Source organism: Drosophila kikkawai, chromosome X (genome assembly GCF_030179895.1).
Source record: "Drosophila kikkawai strain 14028-0561.14 chromosome X, DkikHiC1v2, whole genome shotgun sequence".
Taxonomy (NCBI): Eukaryota; Metazoa; Arthropoda; class Insecta; order Diptera; family Drosophilidae; genus Drosophila; species Drosophila kikkawai.
In genome coordinates, this window is record NC_091733.1 from 9176387 (window position 1) to 9196588 (window position 20202).

The window sequence follows — 20202 nt, forward strand, 5'->3', positions numbered from 1 at the left end:
ATTAATATTTATATTCATATATTTATTTATTTATGTATGTACATATGTATATTCGCTACGCTTATCATATTTCTTTTTGTTATTGCTTACTTTTTTTTATGTTCTGTTTTGATCAAGCCATTTGTTTATGACTTTGTTTGGGGCTATAACTTTGGCATTAACCAATAAATATAAAATATAAATATAGCCAAATTATATATACAATAACCCACATTTACCCAGTGATTCTATATCTAATCGGGTTTGTTAACTTGCTTAAGGGGGGGCTATATATAAATTAGCTTGCAAATGAACTTATTCCCAATTTACAGATTAAAGATTATAATAGTAAAATATGTATTATATATTATTTATTATATATATTGCTCTCTAAGCTCTATTAACCCAAAATTTTGCAGCTCAGTGTTTTTAAGATTGGGATTGCAGAACTCCCTGTGGTCAATGCACCCTCTGGGTAACCCAGAGAAGCCCCAAGCAGGCGCAGAAAAACCCACAAAAACCCAAAGTCTGTCTAGGTCAGCACAACCTCATTTTGCTGGCTCAGCGATTCCTGAGCAATATGTTCAATCGGTTAAGAGAGCCCGAGGCCAAATCCAAACCCAAACCCACTTCCCATTTCAGTTTCACTTTAACCTTCACGATGAGCGCGATCAACACCTTTGTGGCGATGTGGCGCTTCCTGCTGACCCTCGGCCCCTCGGCCATGGTCATTCTGCTGCTGAACAAGGGCATTCTTGACCAGCGGCCGGACATTGTCGATGAGCCGCATCGCGTTCGTTCGATACACATTGAGGATCTACGTGATGTCTATGACTTTGTGGTCATTGGTGGCGGCTCGGCGGGCTGTGTTTTGGCCTCCCGGCTCTCCGAGAATCCCGAATGGAGTGTCCTGCTGCTAGAGGCTGGCGGGGATGAGCCGCTGCTCATTGATTTGCCACAACTATATCCGGTTTTTCAGCGTAGTCCCTGGGATTGGAAATATTTGACAGAGCCCTCGGATCGCTATTGTTTGGCCATGGAGGATCAGAGATGCTTTTGGCCACGCGGCAAGGTCCTGGGCGGTTGCAGTTCCATCAATGCCATGATGTACATAAGGGGTAATCGAAGGGACTATGACCATTGGTCTGGCCTGGGTAATCCTGGCTGGGAATATGGAAATATCTTGCACTATTTCCGCAAGGCGGAGGACATGCGAGTGCCTGGCTATGAGCACAATCCCTATCATGGCCATGGGGGTCCTATTTCCGTGGAGCGATATAGGTGAGGTTTTTCTTTTTTAAGAGGTTTTGTGATATTTAAATATTTTTTTAGATTTCCCTCCCCCCTGCTGAACATCTTCATGCGAGCCGCTCATCATCTCGGCCTTGTCCATCGCGATGGCGACTTCAATGGCCACTCCCAGACGGGCTTTGCTCCGCCGCATGGCACTCTGCGGGATGGTTTGAGGTGCAGTGCCAACAAGGGTTATCTCCGCCGCAGCTGGCAGCGTCCCAACCTGGACATTGTGCTCAAAGCCTTTGCCGAGCGTTTGATCATCGATCCCCAGTCAAGGCGTGCCCAGGGTGTGATCTTTGAGCATGGTCTTCTCAAGCACCAGGCCTTGGCTAGGAGAGAGGTCATTCTGGCCGCTGGAGCCTTGGCCAGTCCGCAGCTATTGATGGTCAGCGGTGTGGGTCCACGGGAGCAGCTGGAACCACTGGGCATACCTGTAATTCAGCATCTACCCGGTGTTGGTGGCAATCTTCAGGATCACATCTCCACCTCGGGTGCCATTTACACCATCCAAAGTGGCCTCAATCGACCCCTGTCCTTTATTGTACCCGAAATGATGAACGAGGAGGCGGTGGAGGAGTTTCTGGAGCGCAGGGAGAGCTTCTTTTATGCCATGCCCGTCAGCGAGGTGATGGGATTTGTGAGCACAAAGTATCAGGATCCCCGGCTGGACTGGCCTGATGTCCAGCTGTTTATGGGCAGCTATGGTTATGGAGCGGACGGCGGAATGGTCGGTCGCCGTGGAGCAGCCATCACCCTGGAGAACTATGCCGATACCTTTGAGCCGGTGCTGTATCAGGACTCCTTTGTGATTGCCCCGCTGGTGATGCGTCCCCGTTCCAGAGGTTACCTGCAGATCAAGTCGGCGGATGCCAAGGTTCATCCGCTGATTCATGCCAACTACTATGACGATCCCCATGATATGGCCGTAATGGTGGAGGGTCTGAAGATGGCCCACCGGCTCACCCAGACCCCGGTGATGCAGTCCCTCAATGCCACGATGAATATCTACGAGTGGCGCAACTGCCCGGAGGTGGAGTATCTGAGTGATGCCTTTTGGGAGTGCCTGGCCAGGTTCTATTCGCAGACCATCTACCATCCGGTGGGTACTTGCAAAATGGCTCCCGCCTCCGATCCCGCGGGCGTTGTGGATCCCCGGTTGCGGGTTCGCGGCATCCGAAATCTTCGAGTGATAGATGCGAGCATCATGCCCACCATACCCACGGGCAACACGAATGCTCCCACCCTGATGGTGGCGGAGAGAGGAGCGGATATGATCAAGGAGGACTGGCGGCACTACAGGGACGGTGGTTGGGGTTAATTTGGGGTCTTTGTATTATATATATCGAGAGGAAAAGCCCGATCATATATCGACAAAAATATCGAAATCAATGTAGAAAGTTTGATGTGTAGCATTTTTAGGTATCGAAATATATCGCTTTTTGTGTTAAAATATTATTATTATTGATAAAATATACATTTGAATTTTAGAATATCGTAAAAATATCGACTTTAAATATTACCGATTCAAAATATATACAATAAAATATATATATCGTAAAGAGTGACCTATCGAATTTTAGAATATTGGAAAATATTGTTTTTAAACTTTTAAATAAAATCGATGAAATATAATATATCGATAAAACTATCGAGATCAATGATATATTGCATTTTATGTATCGAAATATATCGCTTTTTTGTGTTAAATTAAATTTCGACATAAAAAATATCGATATTTTATGGCATCCCTAATCTAAGGATCCCCTCTCAACTTTCCCACAATAAATGTTTCTTTATAAAGTCACCTTCAATGTCTTATTTCTCACTTAAATCCAGAAAACACTGTTGGAAAATCCTCTTATGTTTAAATAAGTTCTTAAGAACCCTGACAAAAAATAGTTTAAAGTAATTATTAAACAACTCTCGGCAAAGAATACTTAAAGATCACAGAGCGGCAAGGAAATCCCTTTCAAAATGAAAACTGCATGCCTGACTAATAGGGCACCTATGGCATTGCAGGGTGATTAAGTCTCTTTCTATATAGTAAATATATATATATATATCTTGGGCGGGAACCATATATCACTTGTTGCCATTGTTGCCATTCCGCAGGTCGCAGCTAATTTGCTTTGGTAATGATCTTGGCTTTCATTTGACTCTTTGAGCCCGATGCCATGTAGCTGGCTGGCATTGCTATTTTCCCATTTTCATTTTCAATTGAATTCACGTTATTCCATTTATGTTATGTTCTCTTTTTTTATTATTTTTTTTCTTCTTTTTAGTTAGCCGCACAAACCTGATAACATTTCCCAGCGTTTGCTTCGGCGCGTTCTGAACTTTTGCAATTTTTGCCGTCATGTTTTCTTTGTTGTGAATATTTATGAATGTTCGAGCACACTCTGGGGTGTATTTTTGTGAATATGAGTATATGGGTTTTGTGTGAAAATTATATATAAAATATATTATATATTTTTAAAGAGTTTATTATAGTTTGGTTTTGGGAGAAACCAAGATGTTAAACTCATCCATTGATTATTGTTTTTTTATTCTAATTATTCATGAATATCTATTGATTTTTATATCATGGGTTTTCATAATATTTGGCAAATATGTTTCATCTAATTTCAGACCCATTTTTAGAAGAGAGTTTTCCTTCCTCTTAGAAAAATCGGTACATTTTTTTTTATATAAAAAATTTGATTCCCGGGTATCTTATAGTCGGTGGATTTGGTTTTTGGCCAATTCTTCCAGCGTTCTCACTCGTTTTCTGTACGTAATTTATGAGCGGCCACTGAACCGAAATGGCAAATGGCAGCGGTAGCCACTGAGTTTACGAGTTTGACCAGTTTTGGGTGCCTCGAATGAGTAGTGAGTGCGCGCGCCCCAGTGGGCCATGGCTTTGCCGCGGATCGGAAAAGGTTTTTACTGAGACTTTTCATGCAAGTTGCGCTTTGAGATTGCCGTTTAGTTCACGTCCGCCACTGATCGCAAAATGACGCTGCTCCCGGAGCTGCCATCCCCCAGATGGTTACTGATCCTGATGCTGTTTATCCTGGCTTTAGATCACAGCCTGGCACATCCGCAGCAGCAGTTCTTTCTGGCTGAGGATTTGATAACGGGAACGGGCACAGGAAGTGGAACGGGAACGGGAACGGGCACCGGAACAGGAGCTGAGCCCCTGATACCCGTCAATGATCCTTCGGGTAGGTTTTTTATAGGGATTTTTCTCTGAATTCTCTTTAAATCTAATATTTATTTTAATTAATATTAATTTTAAATAATATTAATTTTAATAATATTATTTAAATAATATTAATATAATATATAATTTTAATATATTATTATTATTTTCATTTAAATTTAAACTTGCAGATCTTAGGGCTTTCTTTATAATTTTAAAGTATAATTTTAATTTTTAATAATTAAAAAATAAATATATAATTTTAAATATATTATATTTTCTTGAAATTTATATTACAGATCTTAGTGCTGGCTTGAATTTGGCACCCGTTGGAAATTTAATAGCCGCCGCTGCCATTGCCGTGCCCCCTGCCCCGGTTCAATTTATACGCACGGCCATGAACAGTGGCCTCTGATTATTATAATAACTATATCTTATTTTTAAGCGACTTTTTTTTTTAAAGCACATTTTTAAATTAGTTTGTCAAGTTAATACATTTTTTTGTTTTTTTTTTTGAACTCTTTAGTTGTTGTCTTAAAGTAAGCTTGTTGTGTTTTTGTTTGTTGTTGAGCTTGCTTGCTGGTGCTATAAACATTTTTTTATGATACGAGTTTTATCTGGATATATACATTTTGTGCAATCGCCTGCCTTAAAAGCTGTTTGTTATCTAGATTTATTATCGGAACACTCTAACGTCCATCATTTCTTCTTTGTGGTTTAGTTTAAAAAGAGCTTTTTGAGATGGTTAAAATTCCAAAAAAGGTCTCTCAAAATGAGGAATTTATATACTTAGAAAAATAAACATACATTAAAGTTAGAAATATATACAAAATGTTGAAAGAAAGTTATAATTATATGGTAAAAAGCAAGGTAAAATCTGTGAAGGAAATCGAAATTTTATTTTTTTTGTAAATCTTTAACTTATTTATAAGAGTTTGCCTTTTAATTTGTGTTTTAAGGATTATTGTTTATTCATTAACATATAAAATATAATATATATATATAATAATATATAAAATATATTACATCTATGCAAGTGTGCTGGAAAAACCGTATTTTCCTCTTATTTCGATTGTGAGAGCTCAGAACTTGCTTTGTCACTTTATCAAGAGACGATTCCAATGACGATTGACTTACTCACGATGATGAGAGATGAGCAAAGACGATCAGCATTTTATAGGCACTCTGAAAAATTCTTATTTTGTCTTTCCAAGTAAAATAAAACACTGAAAAATCTAACTAAAGAAGTCATAACGTATCGATATATTGATACTAAATCGATAACAATTAAATATCGAAATAATTAAAAAAAGGTTATCCGATCTTAAATTTTAAAAGTGTTTAAATATAAACAAATAATTTCAATAATATTTTACGCTTTGTTTTCGATAATGTCGATATTTTATAGTTAAAAGCGATATTTTTCGATATTTCAAATTCCCATATCTTATACAATGATTTCTTTTTAATTTTATATTAATTCTTATTGATTTTATATTAAAAATAGATTTATGTAATGCTTGAATAGTTCCCAACATTCTGCACACAAAACAGGTTATTTTTTCCAGTGCTTATCTGACACATTCACGCGTAATACCGGCGCCTAAGTCAACGTCCTCCGCTCACAATGGTGTGAAGTGGGGGGGAGAGGATGCACTGTACCGGCTTATCGGAGCACTGGAGTAATGGAGGCTATAAAAGCGAATCTCCAGCTTGGACCGCCTTTCAGATACAGAAAAGAATACGCGTTGAGATGTCGCTTGCCGGCGACCTACATCCCCAGCCAGATCAGTGTGGACTGCCTGATGGAGGAGCAGAAGGAGCCATAGGCTTGTGGAGCGGCATGGTCAGCCTGTTGGTGCAGTCCCTACTGGCCGCTCAGTGTCAGGTGTCTCCGCCGGGTCTATGGCCTTCGGATTACAAGGGGGATCTTAGTGAACCCTATGATTTTGTGGTGATAGGAGCAGGATCGGCGGGATCTGTGGTAGCCAGTCGGCTTAGCGAGAATCCCAAGTGGCGTGTATTAGTCTTGGAGGCCGGTGGAGATCCCCCAGTGGAGTCGGAGGTGAGTTTACCCAGAGGGACGGGGTTGGTTTGAATGCAAAGAAAAAAGGTATTTCTATACCTTGCTTATCCTATATCCTATTTTCTGTATATTATATATATATATATCTATATATATATATGATAGAGATCAGATATACATAATCTAGGGATTCTATTAACTTTTTTAATAATTTTCTATATATTTTTTGTTCAGCTTCCATCGCTATTCTTTGGCCTACAGCCCTCGGAGTTCGTGTGGAACTACTTCACCGAACCCAGCCCAGAATCCTGTCGCGGAATGAAGGAAGGACGTTGCTATTGGCCGCGTGGCAGAATGTTGGGCGGATCGGCAGCTGCCAATGCCATGCTATATGTCCGGGGCAATCGACGGGACTTTGATGGCTGGGCGGCCATGGGCAATCCGGGATGGAGTTACGACGAGGTCCTGCCCTTCTTCGAGCGATCCGTAACCCCACAGGGCAATGCCACCCATCCCCGAGGCTATGTCTCTTTGAATCCCTTCGAGCGGCATGATGAGGATATACACCGTTTGATCCTAGACGGAGCCCAAGAGCTGGGAGTCCCACATGTCAAAGCTTTTCAAGATGGCAGTGAAACGGGCTATGCCCATGTCCCGGGAACCGTGCGAAATGGCCAAAGGATGAGCACTGGAAAGGCCTATCTGGGTGCAGTGGCCCCGACAAGACCCAATCTTCACATAGTGAAGAATGCCCAAGTCACAAGACTGCATCTGGCTGAGGATGAACATCATCAGCATCAGCGTGTGAGCTCGGTGACCTTTGAGAAAGATGGAAGCCAGCATAGGGTTGAGATCGCCAGGGAAGTTGTGCTCTCCGCAGGAGCCATAGATTCTCCAACCTTGCTCCTGCGCTCTGGAATTGGTCCCAGGCAGCACTTGGAGGAGATGGGCTTGCCCGTGCTGGTGGATCTGCCAGGAGTTGGCCAAAATCTACAGGATCATGTGCTAGTGCCGCTCTTCATGCGCCTGGATGAGGGCCAGGCCAAGGCTGCCACCGAGCAGGAGATTCTGGATGATGTATACAATTATTTGGTGCATCGCAAGGGTCCTCTCAGCACGCCCAGCACAGCTCCCCTGGTGGCCTTTGTCAATACGAATGCGAGCAGTGAGAGCGTGTATCCGGACACGGAGTATCATCATTTGTTTTTCCAGCGCGGTCGCCATGACTCCTTGGGCATCCTCACCCGGGGTCTGTCTTTCCAGGAGCAGTATGTGGAGCGTTTGCAGGATTATCTGAGGGACTCACATCTCCTGTGTGTCTTTGTTCTGCTCTCACATCCCTTGGCCAAGGGTGAGCTGAACTTGCGAAGCCAAGATCCAAGAGAAGCACCCATCCTGACCAGTAACTATCTAACGGAGGAGGAGGATGTGGCCACTCTGTTGCGAGGAATTGGCTATATGGAGGCCTTGGAGCAGACGAAAGCCTTTCGGGAGCATCGCGCTGAGTTGGCCCACATTCCCATCGAGGAGTGTGACCAGGTGGTGGAGAGCTATCGCAGCGAGGAGTACTGGCGCTGCTATGCCAAATACTTCACAGTCACCTGCTATCATCAGTCGGGTACGGTGAAGATGGGTTCCCGTCAGGATCCTGAGGCCTGTGTGAATCCCTTGGACCTGAAGCTACATGGTTTCACCAATCTCCGGGTGGCCGATGCCAGTGTCATGCCGGCGGTGGTCAGTGCCAATACGAATGCGGCCACTGTGATGATTGGGGAACGGGCAGCGGATTTCATAAGGGAGGAATACGATCACCAGGAGAAGGTGCCGCCGTTGGCGCCACTGCACATGCATGCGGATGGATTGTAAGATCTTGGGATTGTACTATATATATATATTCCCATCGATTCCCATTTTCATTCAAAACACAGCATGGTGTATGGATCACATTGCTAGCTGGCAGATTGTCAACAAGTGTTGTTCACACCGAAAACAAATATTGTTAAGAGACTCAAGCTTAATTTCAGCTTCATTTATATCAAATTAAGGGCCATAAATATTTTAAATTTTAGGCTGCTTCCTATTTTCAAAATGTTTTAAAACAGTTCACCTTAAAACACCTAAAACTACCTAAACTTTTCATATAAAAAATTTTATTTCAACCCTAAACAAATCAAAAAATATCAAGAAAATGTACGTACATATATGTGTAACTGTTTATTAGTTATAATTAAAATTAAGTTTTTTTTTTTTGTAAAAATGTCAGAAAACTCTACTCCAAAATTAAAAACAAGAAAGGAAGTTAACTTTGGAAAACTGATGTTTTTATAAATATTTTATTTGCAAGCTTGTGAATAAAATTATAATCTAATTTTTTATATTAAAAAACTTCTTATAGTTAGCTTAATTTTATATAAGAAGAACCCATTTAAAAATGTCATAACTCTGCCAAAAAGGCATTAATTTCCATTCGGACAACTGTTCCGTGTTAGTTTTCGTAAAGTCAATAAATTTGCTTACTTTATTTAAAAATTGTAAAAAATTGAAATTTTTGTAATTTTAAAAAATTAAAAAAAAATGGCCAAAAAATAGTTTTCCTCCGGAGATGGCTAGAACGATTCAGCTGTTGATGCTGATCAAGAATATATATGATTTATAGGGCCGAAAATGACTCCTTCGTTATGTTTTAAGTCTTTTAACGAATGCCAACAGTAGTTTCATATCTTTCAACAGAGCTTATGGTCACACTATTTACATTTTCTATGGTTAATAAACTCTAAGAATTCAAATCTAGCATATCTCTCACTCTCTTTCTCTCTTAAAACGCAGTTTCCATAAAGGTAATAAAAATATTGAGCATATCGCTGCCCAAACTTGACCCACAACCAGCCTAAACACTCACACAACAGGTTTGCCAATACCTGGTCTTATCAGAACCAGAAAAAGAAATCGAAAACGAAAAAAAATAGAGAAGAGAATCATTAATCCTACGAAGCCAAAAATAATCAAAAGCTTCTTTCTAAGCATAAAGATAAGCGAGTGCAAAAGATTCTATATGTTATATTCCCGATTTCCCTATCTCTAGAGACCCTCTAGAACTCAGTTCTGTTGGGTTATCACAAGCCTCGCACCTCGGGCACACCATGGCTAATCTTCGAGTGATAAGGGGAGTGCCACCCGGCGCTGAAGGCGGAAGGTGCCTCTAATTTATGTGAGTATATGGTGGGTATATTCGGTCGAACGCGAACGCCAAATGCAAATGTCTCCGAGCTCGTTTGATTTACGGACGCCGCTGGCATACGAAAAGCTCCACGAGCACGGCCGTACAAATTCCGGACTCATACCGGTCCCGCACACCAGTTGCCGTTCAGCGGAGAGAGCGAGCTAACGTGCGGCGGACCAAAGACTACGGGCTTGACTTAACCCGAGGATAACCAGAAAAATAACTAAAAGAGCACTAGTTAATACTTTTTAGAGGATATAACTGGTGAGTAAGTTGGAAAAATGTAGGAGAATTCGCTGGGAAAATTTCGAAATAAACAGGAAACGAGGCCTAGATTAACCAGGATTTAACAGGAACTTAACCAGGGGAGAAAAGTTTTACTGGTTACGGAGAAAATAGAAAAAAATGTCCTAGTTTTTTGTGTGTCTTTAAAAAAAAACTTGATAGGTTCAAGAGATTTTTCCCCTAATTTATTAAGGTTAATTCTATTCTGATTATTTATTTATCAGAAAAAAATAGAAAAAAAACACAAGGAAATGGTGGTTCTGTGGGAAATAATTTGATAGTTTTCGCAGGATTTTTCCTGATCTTTTAAAGAGTTAAAAGAAAGTTAAGCTGTGGATAAAAGCTGTCGTGATTAAATATAATATTTACTCCGAAAAATTCAAGGAAAATAAATATACTATTTAGGGAATAAGTTATATAGTTTTAGTTTTTTTTTTTTTAATAACTTAATAGCTTCCAGTGGATATTTCCTGATCTATTTATATATCTCTTCTTTTTTTCCAGCTCTTTAAAATGGAGTTTCTGAGCGCCCAGTGCGCCGCCCGTTCAGCGGGTCCGGCCAACACGCTCATGTCCCTGCTCCTGTCCACCCTGATAGCCAAGTTCTGTGACCTGAGTGGCCAGCAGCAGTGGCCCGAGGATCGTGGCGATTGGCTAGACAAGAACGGTGGCTTCCAGGGCGAGGACTATGACTTTATTGTAATTGGTTCAGGCAGTTCTGGTGCCGTAGTGGCTGGCCGTTTGGTCGAGGAGTCCAACTGGAAGGTTCTATTGCTGGAGGCCGGCGGTGATCCGCCCATTGAGACGGAATTCGTGGCCTGGCACATGGCCACCCAGTTCTCCGACTGGGACTGGCAGTATCATTCGGAGCCCAATGGACGCGCCTGCATGGCCATGCTGGGCGAGAGCTGCCACTGGCCGCGAGGCAAGATGCTGGGCGGAACGAATGGCATGAATGCCATGATCTATGCCAGAGGCACTCGGGAGGACTTTGACGACTGGGAGCGCAGGGGTAATCCTGGCTGGGGCTATGACTCGGTGCTGGAGCACTTCCGCAAGGCGGAGGATTTGCGTTCCACGCGGCCGGACTACAAGCCGGGGGATCATGGCGTTGGTGGACCCATGGGCATTAATAACTACGTTTCGGATAATGAGTTTAGAACCACGATACGTGCTGGCATGCAGGAAATGGGCTATGGCAGTGCTCCGGACTTTACCGAGGGATCTTTTGTGGGGCAAATTGATATTCTGGGCACCCAGGATGGCGGACGTCGCATAACCACCGCCCGCTCTCATTTGCGTAAGGATACACCCAATCTGCACATCCTGCGACATGCTCATGTCAAGAAGATCAATTTGGATGGCCAGAACAGAGCCGAGAGCGTGACCTTTGTGCATCGCGGCAGCAAGGAGTATACGGTGCGGGCCAGCAAGGAGATTATCCTGTCTGGAGGAGCCATTGGTTCGCCGCAACTACTGCTGCTCTCAGGTGAGATAAATCTTTCCCTTAAACCATTGGTTTTATGTTCTTTACAAAATTATATTTTATGAGTTTCCCATAATTTCATCTCTATAAAAAAAAAAAAAAACTGTAGCTAAATTTATTATAATCCCTCATTTAAGTCAAGTTGTTTATAGTTTGGCTTAGCTTCTGTGTGTTTTTTGACTGCATCTAAAGACCTGGGAAACGACTCTGACTCTTGATAAGTGCGATTAGATAGTCGGAATCACCACGAATCCCGATATCAGAGAACCGGACCCGGTGTCGATGCCATGTCAAAGTCACACGCCCAAGGTCAAGCGATCACCGTCCGGATCATAAACATATACATGTATAACGAGATATTAACAACAGCACAAAAAGAGGAATAATAACTTCAACGATAGAGCGTTTTTTTCCACCCGGTACTTTCCCTAGAAGTTAAGGGTCTCCCATATTTTACCAGATGATGAGTTACGAGCTTCGCTTTCAAGTGTAGCAATTGTACATACCTGGAAAGAGAAAGGCAAATTATAACTAATTAGGAGGTTGTTTAATATATATTTCGCTTAAATTTATAATAGAAATCAAAACAAAGTAAATGTAGGCTCAAAAAGAACACGTTTTTCATGCATTTTAATAGAAAAACTATGTGACAGGTTTTTATTTTAGAATGTTTAGCCAGAGACAGGGTTTATAGTGGGAAATTATGTACGGAGTAGAATTCCCAACTGGTTTTAGAACAAGTAAACAAGTAAGAAAGCCTTAATTGTTTTTATTTTAATTTAGGAATAATTTTAATCATTTTTAGAAAGCTTTAATTTTAATTTAATTTAAAAATAATTTAAAACATTTTGAGAAAGTTTTAATTATTAATAATTAATTAAATTATTTTAATTTTAATTTAAAAATAATAATAATCATTTTAAGAAAGCTTTAAAATATTTTTATTTAAATTAATTTAATAATTTTAATAATTTTAAGAAAGCTTTAATTATTTGCAATTTCTTAATCTCCAAAAATCTCTATTTTTCTCTTCCCCAGGCATCGGCCCCGCCGATCACCTCAAGAGCCTGGGCATTCCCGTAAAATTGGACCTGCCCGTGGGCCACAACCTCAAGGATCATGCCAGTCTGCCCGTCATCTTTCAGATTGACAAATCCACAGCCAGAAAACCCACCGAGGAGGAGCTGGTGGATGCCATGTATAACCTGCTCATGGGTCGCTACAGCAAGCTGTTGCATCATGAGGCCACCGCCCTCACCGGCTTCATCAACACCACCTCGATTGAGGGTCCCAATCCGGATATTCAGACCACAAACTTCTTTAGCCTGATGCAGAGTCCCGAGCTGAAGGGCTACGTGGCTGCCACGGGCTTCAATGACCGTGTGGCCAAGAGCATTTTGTCGGCCAATCAGAATACGAATACCTACATCACCTACTTGCTCCACCTCAAACCCTTCTCAGCCGGCAGTCTGACTCTGAAGACGGCCAATTATCTCGATGCCCCCATCTTGGATCCCGGCTATATGACCGATGAACGCGATGTGGATACGTATATCAGGGCTCTCAATATCTACAAGAATCTGCCGAACACGAAGGCCTTTAGCGAACGAGAGACCACGCTCCACAAGTTGGACTTGGAGAAGTGCAACGGCCTGAAGTATCAATCGGATGAGTACTGGCGCTGTTATATCCGTCATATGACCACCACTGTCTACCATCCGGTGGGCACCACTCGCATGGGACCCTCAACCGATCCCACAGCCGTCGTAGATCCACGTCTTCGTGTCCATGGCGCCAAGGGACTGCGTGTGATCGATGCCAGCATTATGCCTGATATTGTGGGAGCCAATACCAATGCCGCCTGCATCATGATTGGCGAGAAGGGAGCGGACATGATCAAGGAGGATCATCTGGGCAAGGTGCAGCACAACGAGCTCTAAGCGAGTTATATTTTACGAGTAGACATTCTGTAGCTTTAAGTTTTCCAGTGTCATAAAGCGCTTCTTTTTTTTAGTTTTTTTTTTCTCTAATAAATATAAAATTTATATAAAAATGTGTCTAAATTTCTGTATTATTTTATTTTGTGAAGAATTTACGGGTTACTTTTTAGTTAAATTTAAAATTTCTTAAAAAACATTACAAAAATACTTCTTAGTTTGTTTTTTCATACATTCTACACTTGGGTTTCCACAAAAAACTACACGATCGCTTTGGCTGTGGTTGGTGTCCAAGCTAAAAACTTTTAACAGTGACTCCTAAACTGTGACTCTTAAAAGATGTAGTTAAATTAATTTTTTAAGCCTGTTTTTAATGCAAAAAAATTCACAAAAGTTAAAACTAAATTAAATTTTTTAACCTCTTTTTTAAAAGGAAGATAAACCAGGCAATGGGTATAAAAATAGTGAATCTAACATAACAAAATACACAAGTAAATGTTGCTAGGAAAAATGTGTGTTGCCCAACATCCATAAATGTTGCAAGGCAATTTGAGGGTCTTAATATTTTTATATTTAACCCTAAATATTACTCAAATTTGTAGATCCAAGTTTATTTTTTTATTATAAACATGTTTACTTTATATTTATATTCAACACCACAGCTCAAGATAGGTCTCCTATGGATACTTTCAACAAAAACCATTTAGTTTTCAGTGAATAATATCTCCTTTTAAGGAAATTGAACAAATTCCACGAAAATCACAAAATATTGGGTGTGATTTTTTCAATGATGCTGATAAATACGTAAAAAAATAAAATATACACAAAATAAACTGCACCATCAGCATGGAGTGGCGATTGTTTGCTATTGAGTCTGGGGCGACACTCGATGCTCGGTCGGCCTGGTTAGCTCGTTTCATTTTTGATTGACAGCTTTCACTTTTCATTTCGCCTTTATATATATATTTTATAAATTTTTTTTTTGGCAAATTGGCGCTCAATTTGTAAAATATTTGCAGACGGCGCGAAGCGTGCCAGTTTTCGGCTTTGTTTGAGCCTTTCGGCGTTCATCTAATGCATACCAAAAAACTAAACGCAATTAATTGTTGGCCAAAAGTGTTTCGGCCACACTCGCAATTATACAATAGAGGTGGGATTTGAGTTTATATTGTGTTTTTTGAAGAGAGAGAAAAGCGCAGTTCATGCCCCAACCCTCTACAATTTAATTATTTGATTTGGTATCTTCGAAAACAATTCAATTAGCCTGAAAAGCTAACTTATCCCAGCTACACACACACATTTTAAAATGGCTGGAAAATGTGCTTTTAATATAATGATTGTTTCGTAAACACACCATTTTCCATTCAATTGCCACGGGTCGCTCGCTAAGGTCTCGTAATCACTCTTCTTTTCTTTTTTTTTTCCTCCTGCACTTGACCAAACCGAACCGCAAAATGGAATCCAATTAAACGAAATCGCTCGCGATACGAGCTCGGATAGTGGTTAATGGGTAAGTGGAATACCTGACACATTCGGTGTGTCGGTGGAAAGTGGAAACATACATAAAAAAAAAAACAGTAGTGGAAGTAGGGGAAAACGGAAATTCCTAAAGTCCGAAAGCAGAAAAAAAGCACAAACAAAATTTGTACAGTTTAGGAGTTTTTAGTGATTAGATGAAAGATGAGAGATGCTCGCGCTGCGGTTTTTCTTTTTTTTTTTTTTTGTGTTGTGTTGGCTACTAAATGTCAGTCTTTTTGGCTACCAGTCAGAGGAGGAAGCCACGCCCCCACAGCCTTCTATGGGTAACCCAAGTGGTAACCTAAATACCCACGAGTATTGAGTGCGAGTAGTGCTTGGATGTCGGGCACGTCGGCCAAATCCGGCATGCTCGACTGCCGTTCAGATACACGAGCCGAGATCCGAGAGATACAAATCGGAGATGGACGTGAGAAGACCAGATCGTGAGTGGGTTTGACACTAACCAGGTGGCCATAATTAATTACTAACTCGCCACTATAAAAAGTGTCGTGCTTTTTGGAAAGTCTCATAAAGAAAAAGAGTTTTACAAAAATCATAGCATACTTCAATATAGCACTAATTAATTTCAAATCTTCAAAAAGCTGAAATATAGCACTAATTAATAGCTAATTTTTAAAAGATTCAGAAATAAAATAAAATAAATAAATACAGAAATCATAGCATACTTTTTGGCGGCAGCGAATCTTTCTTGATCTAGGCAAACAACATTTTGTTTATTAATTATCATAAATTGCTAATCTTCAAAAAGCCTATTTAAATATTTTAATTATAAAAAATAAATTTATAAAAAATAAATAATTCTATTACGAGAAAAATCTATTGTAAATGTTAAATTATTAAATATTAAATTAAAAAAAATAATAATATATTTAAATTATTTAAAGTCAAGTTTTGGATTAGATGAAGAAAAAACCCAAATGTCGTGTCACGCACGCCACCATCATTGGACGAGTTACGAGTACTCGCCGCAATGATGCCATTAGCCCATGGCTTCGTTTCTTGCATTTGTCGTTTAATGAAGTTCATTTTCAGATGGAGCCATGGATGGAGATGCGGATGACGCAGCGCAAAGATAAAGCCGGGCAGGCATTGAAAAAAAAAGAAGACTTTTGGAGGCAGTACGAATATTATTATGTCACCCTTTCTTTGGCGCCTCTTCAATTTGCCCAACTCTTTTTTATTTTGCCCCTTTTTTTGTGGCCTCTTCTATTTTCACTTTTAATTGCCCTCGAGCCAAAACTGTTTGTCGATTGGGCAATTGGGGGGACCCCTCGGAGAAATAATATAGCGTGTGTAAGAGTGAGTTTCGAGAAGTAAAGTACAAAGATCTTGCCGGAAATCGTTTGGCGTGCAGGTTAGTGTAACACTAATTGTAACTGTAGCGGAAATTGTTGATTAAATATGCACAGAAGCCTGGGAACCAACGCCATTATGAGGCATTAGTGCTTATTAGAGGGTTTTTTTTTTATGGGTAAAAGTAATGGGTTTTTTTCTTTCAGTAATATTTTTCAATTATTAAAAATGAAAGGGAATTTAGAGAATTTTTTAAATATATTATAAATATGTATTATATATTTTATTTATTATATTTTATATTTCCTTAATATTTCTTTAAAAAGGTTTCTAGTCAACACAAACCTCTAAAATGCTTGATTACAATTTTTTATCAAGTAGTTGACCCCGTTATATGGCAGAACTATCACACAAATAAAATAAACTTGAATTTGAAGCCCTAAGTGATGGTCTCTCACAGGGTCAGCAATTAAATGAAGCCTTAACCCGAATAAATTAAGCCATCCTTGACTTGTCAACAGCTTGGCTCATAAAAAACCTTAAAGAAAATACGCACAAATTCCCAAGAACGAGTTTTCAAAGTACCCACAAATATTCACAAGACAAATAAACCTTTTAATTAAGAGGAAAATGGAAAAAAGAAACCCAAATTGAATTAATTTTACTAGTATAATTTACGTATTTATACCCTTTATTTTATTTAATTATGATGCATTATAACGTTTCTCTGGGATCTTTAAGTTGAACCACTTGTCAATGGTATAAAATATATATCATTTTAATTGAATTTAATACAATGCAATTCCATTGCATTTTGGCGGAGAATAAATATTTATGCAAACTGAAATTTGGTAACCAAATACAACGTTTTTCTTGTTTAATTTCGTTTTTTTCAGCATCATTATTATATATATATATATTATATATCGTTTAAGGCAGTAGTCACGATCAGTAGTCGGTATCCCACATCTCGGAGTTTGAATCACTTGAAAACGTCTCCAGCGATTGATCATCCCGCCTGCTTTGCTTCGGCAATCCCACATCGATAAGCTATCCATTGGTTAGGGCATGCTTGTAGAAACATTTGTTACCAAAGGGACACTTGCCCTCGCCATTTTTAAAATATTTGCAATCCTTGGTGCCCAAGACATGGCGATAATTATTCAGCAGTTTCTCCTTATCCTCCTTGGTCTCCACCCAAAATACACTCGGACAGACAAAGTCCGAGGAGACGCGGCATTCGGGACAGGCTCGGGTTATTTTATGATCAAATTTTGTCTGACGCCATGTGCGAATGCACTCCAGGCAAAAGATGTGAATGCAATTGGGCAGGATACCAAAGCGCTTCTCGCGACCAGTTTTTTCCATGATCGTATCGAAGCATATGCCGCATGTCTTGTCCTGGGATCTGGCAACGGCAAAGGAGAGCTCCATCGCCTCCTCGTGCTCCTCGAGGCACTCGCGTATGTGCACCTTACGCTGATCCTGATCCGTGGGATGCATGCAATATTGCTGGCACATTTCACACAATTCCATGTGGATACGATACGGGCAATGCTCTTTCCATAGGCATGGAGTTATCCCATACGGACACACTTCGTCCACGGAAGCGGGTTCGATGAGAGTTGGGTATTGTCCTAAAAGTTCGGCCCAGGAAGCGATGGGTTGAAACTCTAACTCTGAAGGTGCCTTCATGTCTATGTCAATGTTCGTTTCCGTTTTCGCCTGGGGTTCCTGGCTGGGCACAAACACTTGTGCATTCACCCAGTTTTGGGGCTGGTCAATGCTGTGACTGCTTCTGCTGGTAGTGCTGGGCCGTGGGCTTTCTGCCGGTACAACCTCGCCAATCTCTGGATGGCCAGCATCACCCAGGTCGTGGGAGAAGCGACAAAGCTCCCCGAAGCGACAAATGCCCCGGATGTAGTACCGGCAAATAGTGTGACTCCGGCCAAGGGTCCTGTCTCTGCTGGCTGGATCGCTGTTTACAAAGGCAATCATTTTGCTATATAAGGTTTGATTTTTCAAACAAAAAGCAGATCTCAAAGCAAATATGTCTGTGAGAAGTTTATTTTTGACTAGGAAAAAGTTAGTGCTAGCACAAACATCGATGCTTATTCGGTGAAATTTTTTTTTTAATAATTTTTGGGTAAAGCCCCAAAATTTTTTAAATTTATAACTCAGCCAAAATATTAAATTAAATTCGGAAAGCGTTTCTGTCTTAGTTTTTATGAGGTTAATTTTATTTTTGTTTTGCTAATTTTTCTAACGATGTAACTCCAAAAATTGTATATGATTTATATAATTGGAAATGCCTCCTTCACTGCTTTACCATCTTTTAACTGAAATTATAATCCCTCTGCAAGGGCATAAGAAATAAAACAAAATCACATTCGCATGGAAAACTCTGGTCGAATCGCTTGATCTTGGACTTGGTCTGACCTTGTCCCATTAGATGGTGATATATCAAACGATCGTCACATTTTCGGACATTATATTGCGTGTGACTTTCGTCATTACATTAACCAAGTTGGTTAGTGGAGAAGTGGATCGATCTCAGGTGCTGTGAAATACAATTGGGAAATGTATCAAGTTTGCCACGATAATTGCCGAAAAAAGACAATAGATACGGGCTAACCTACTTAAGTTACTTAATTAAATGATAATTAAGATTAAAAGTAGGAAAAATCTAAGAGATTCTAGGTTTTTTTTCAGGAGCATTACTCATACGCACGGTTGTAAATTAATTAAAAATTACTCATACGCAGTGTGGTCATATTCTCTTTTTAACTTTCAAAATTCAAATTTAAATATGTAGTATTAAATGCCGAAATTAAATATTTAAAATAATGGCACTAATCTTTCTCAATTTCTATGATATATAGCTTATAGTTTATTAAAATTCCAACAGATTTCCTTGAAAGATAATTCACTCACTCACACCTCCTCCCATTAAAAGTTAATCCTTGACCGGATATTGCCTTGATTATACAACAATGAATGCAAAAGCAACACGGAAATCGGAACCAGAAATTGCATATAACCATATGTATATTAGGGTAAGCATCTCAGAAAACGGTACAATTTTGGCGAATTTAAATTCCATTCAATTCTGCATTCAAGTGATTCGAAAAAAAAACAACTAGTTGCGTTCAAATATCCGCCCGATAACAGGTGTAATGTGGTTTGTCAATTGCCTCTCTGAAAACCGGTTGAACCGTGGAACAATAACCAACAACAAGAAAAAACACAACCCACAAACAACTAAATAAATGCCAGAAATTTCACTTGAATCTCTGGATTTTTTTTTATATTAAACTCTTCGCTGACTTCAATGCCAAACTGGTCAATTGATTGTAATTCTTCTGCCAGCTGTCTTTTGAGGTCAATACAGGTACAGGTACAGGTTAGCTTTTTAAAAGTCAGAATTTAATGTGCACAACTTCAAATACTTTTGAATCATTTAATATGATCAACGGATAATTGTGTTTAATTCTTTTGAATTATAGGGAAATCAATTTATTGACCATTGCCTGTATGTTTTCAGTTTTTCTTCTTATATGGCTTACGTGAGCAATCCCAAATATACAAAAAAAAAAAAAAAAGACTAAAACTCAAAGTGGAACTCAGGCCCAAAACTCAAAATCAAGAGAGCGAAGAGCCAAGTGCTCATAACTGTAAACAGTGGAGCGTAGAGCCTGAAGGTCGTCTGCAAGGAAATACCAGCAAGAAGAAGAGAGCCAAACAAGCAAAGGAAAAGAGTAAATAGCAAGAAGAAGAAGCAGTGAAAAGAAACCGCAAATGTCAGATATACTATGTACATGTAGGGACAGTTAAAGGTAAAATAATAGGGTTTTTTTTACAAGATAAATATGAATATATTGTGCATATATTTTTTTTAACAAAACTTTTAAATAATTCCTTGTTTATTTAAAATTTGTAACTAAATATTTGCTTGATTTA

At 39.8% G+C, this 20202-nt stretch overlaps 6 protein-coding genes and 1 long non-coding RNA gene across 11 annotated transcripts in view; 4 read left to right on the forward strand and 3 right to left on the reverse strand.

The window, feature by feature from the left end:
• Flo2 (flotillin-2) overlaps positions 1-20202 on the reverse strand; it is a 115697-nt gene that overhangs the window by 22957 nt on the left and 72538 nt on the right. The window lies entirely within an intron of this gene.
• LOC108079185 (glucose dehydrogenase [FAD, quinone]) lies at positions 632-2976 on the forward strand. Its single transcript, XM_017173436.3, has 2 exons — positions 632-1260; positions 1312-2976. The coding sequence occupies exons 1-2, from the start codon at positions 641-643 to the stop codon at positions 2591-2593; spliced, it is 1902 nt and encodes a 633-aa protein (XP_017028925.1). The 5' UTR covers positions 632-640; the 3' UTR covers positions 2594-2976.
• On the forward strand, positions 4155-4879 carry LOC108079195 (uncharacterized). The gene is made up of 2 exons (XM_017173457.3): positions 4155-4478; positions 4756-4879. Exons 1-2 carry the CDS (start codon positions 4268-4270, stop codon positions 4869-4871), a joined length of 327 nt encoding a protein of 108 aa, XP_017028946.1. The 5' UTR covers positions 4155-4267; the 3' UTR covers positions 4872-4879.
• Positions 6205-8818, forward strand: fiz (fezzik). Its single transcript, XM_017173434.3, has 2 exons — positions 6205-6521; positions 6717-8818. Exons 1-2 carry the CDS (start codon positions 6210-6212, stop codon positions 8346-8348), a joined length of 1944 nt encoding a protein of 647 aa, XP_017028923.1. The 5' UTR covers positions 6205-6209; the 3' UTR covers positions 8349-8818.
• On the forward strand, positions 9827-13530 carry LOC108079187 (glucose dehydrogenase [FAD, quinone]). Its single transcript, XM_017173444.3, has 3 exons — positions 9827-9966; positions 10492-11476; positions 12512-13530. The coding sequence occupies exons 2-3, from the start codon at positions 10501-10503 to the stop codon at positions 13411-13413; spliced, it is 1878 nt and encodes a 625-aa protein (XP_017028933.1). The 5' UTR covers positions 9827-9966; positions 10492-10500; the 3' UTR covers positions 13414-13530.
• LOC138929194 (uncharacterized) overlaps positions 11587-20202 on the reverse strand; it is a 40983-nt gene continuing 32367 nt past the window's right edge. The window contains exon 3 of the long non-coding RNA XR_011445647.1: positions 11587-11979. This is a non-coding gene — a long non-coding RNA (uncharacterized lncRNA). The remainder of the gene's footprint in view (positions 11980-20202) is intronic.
• Positions 16937-18332, reverse strand: LOC108079194 (probable E3 ubiquitin-protein ligase makorin-1). The gene is given in 1 exon segment (XM_017173456.3): positions 16937-18332. A coding segment is annotated over 1 exon segment (1050 nt). The 5' UTR covers positions 18241-18332; the 3' UTR covers positions 16937-17190.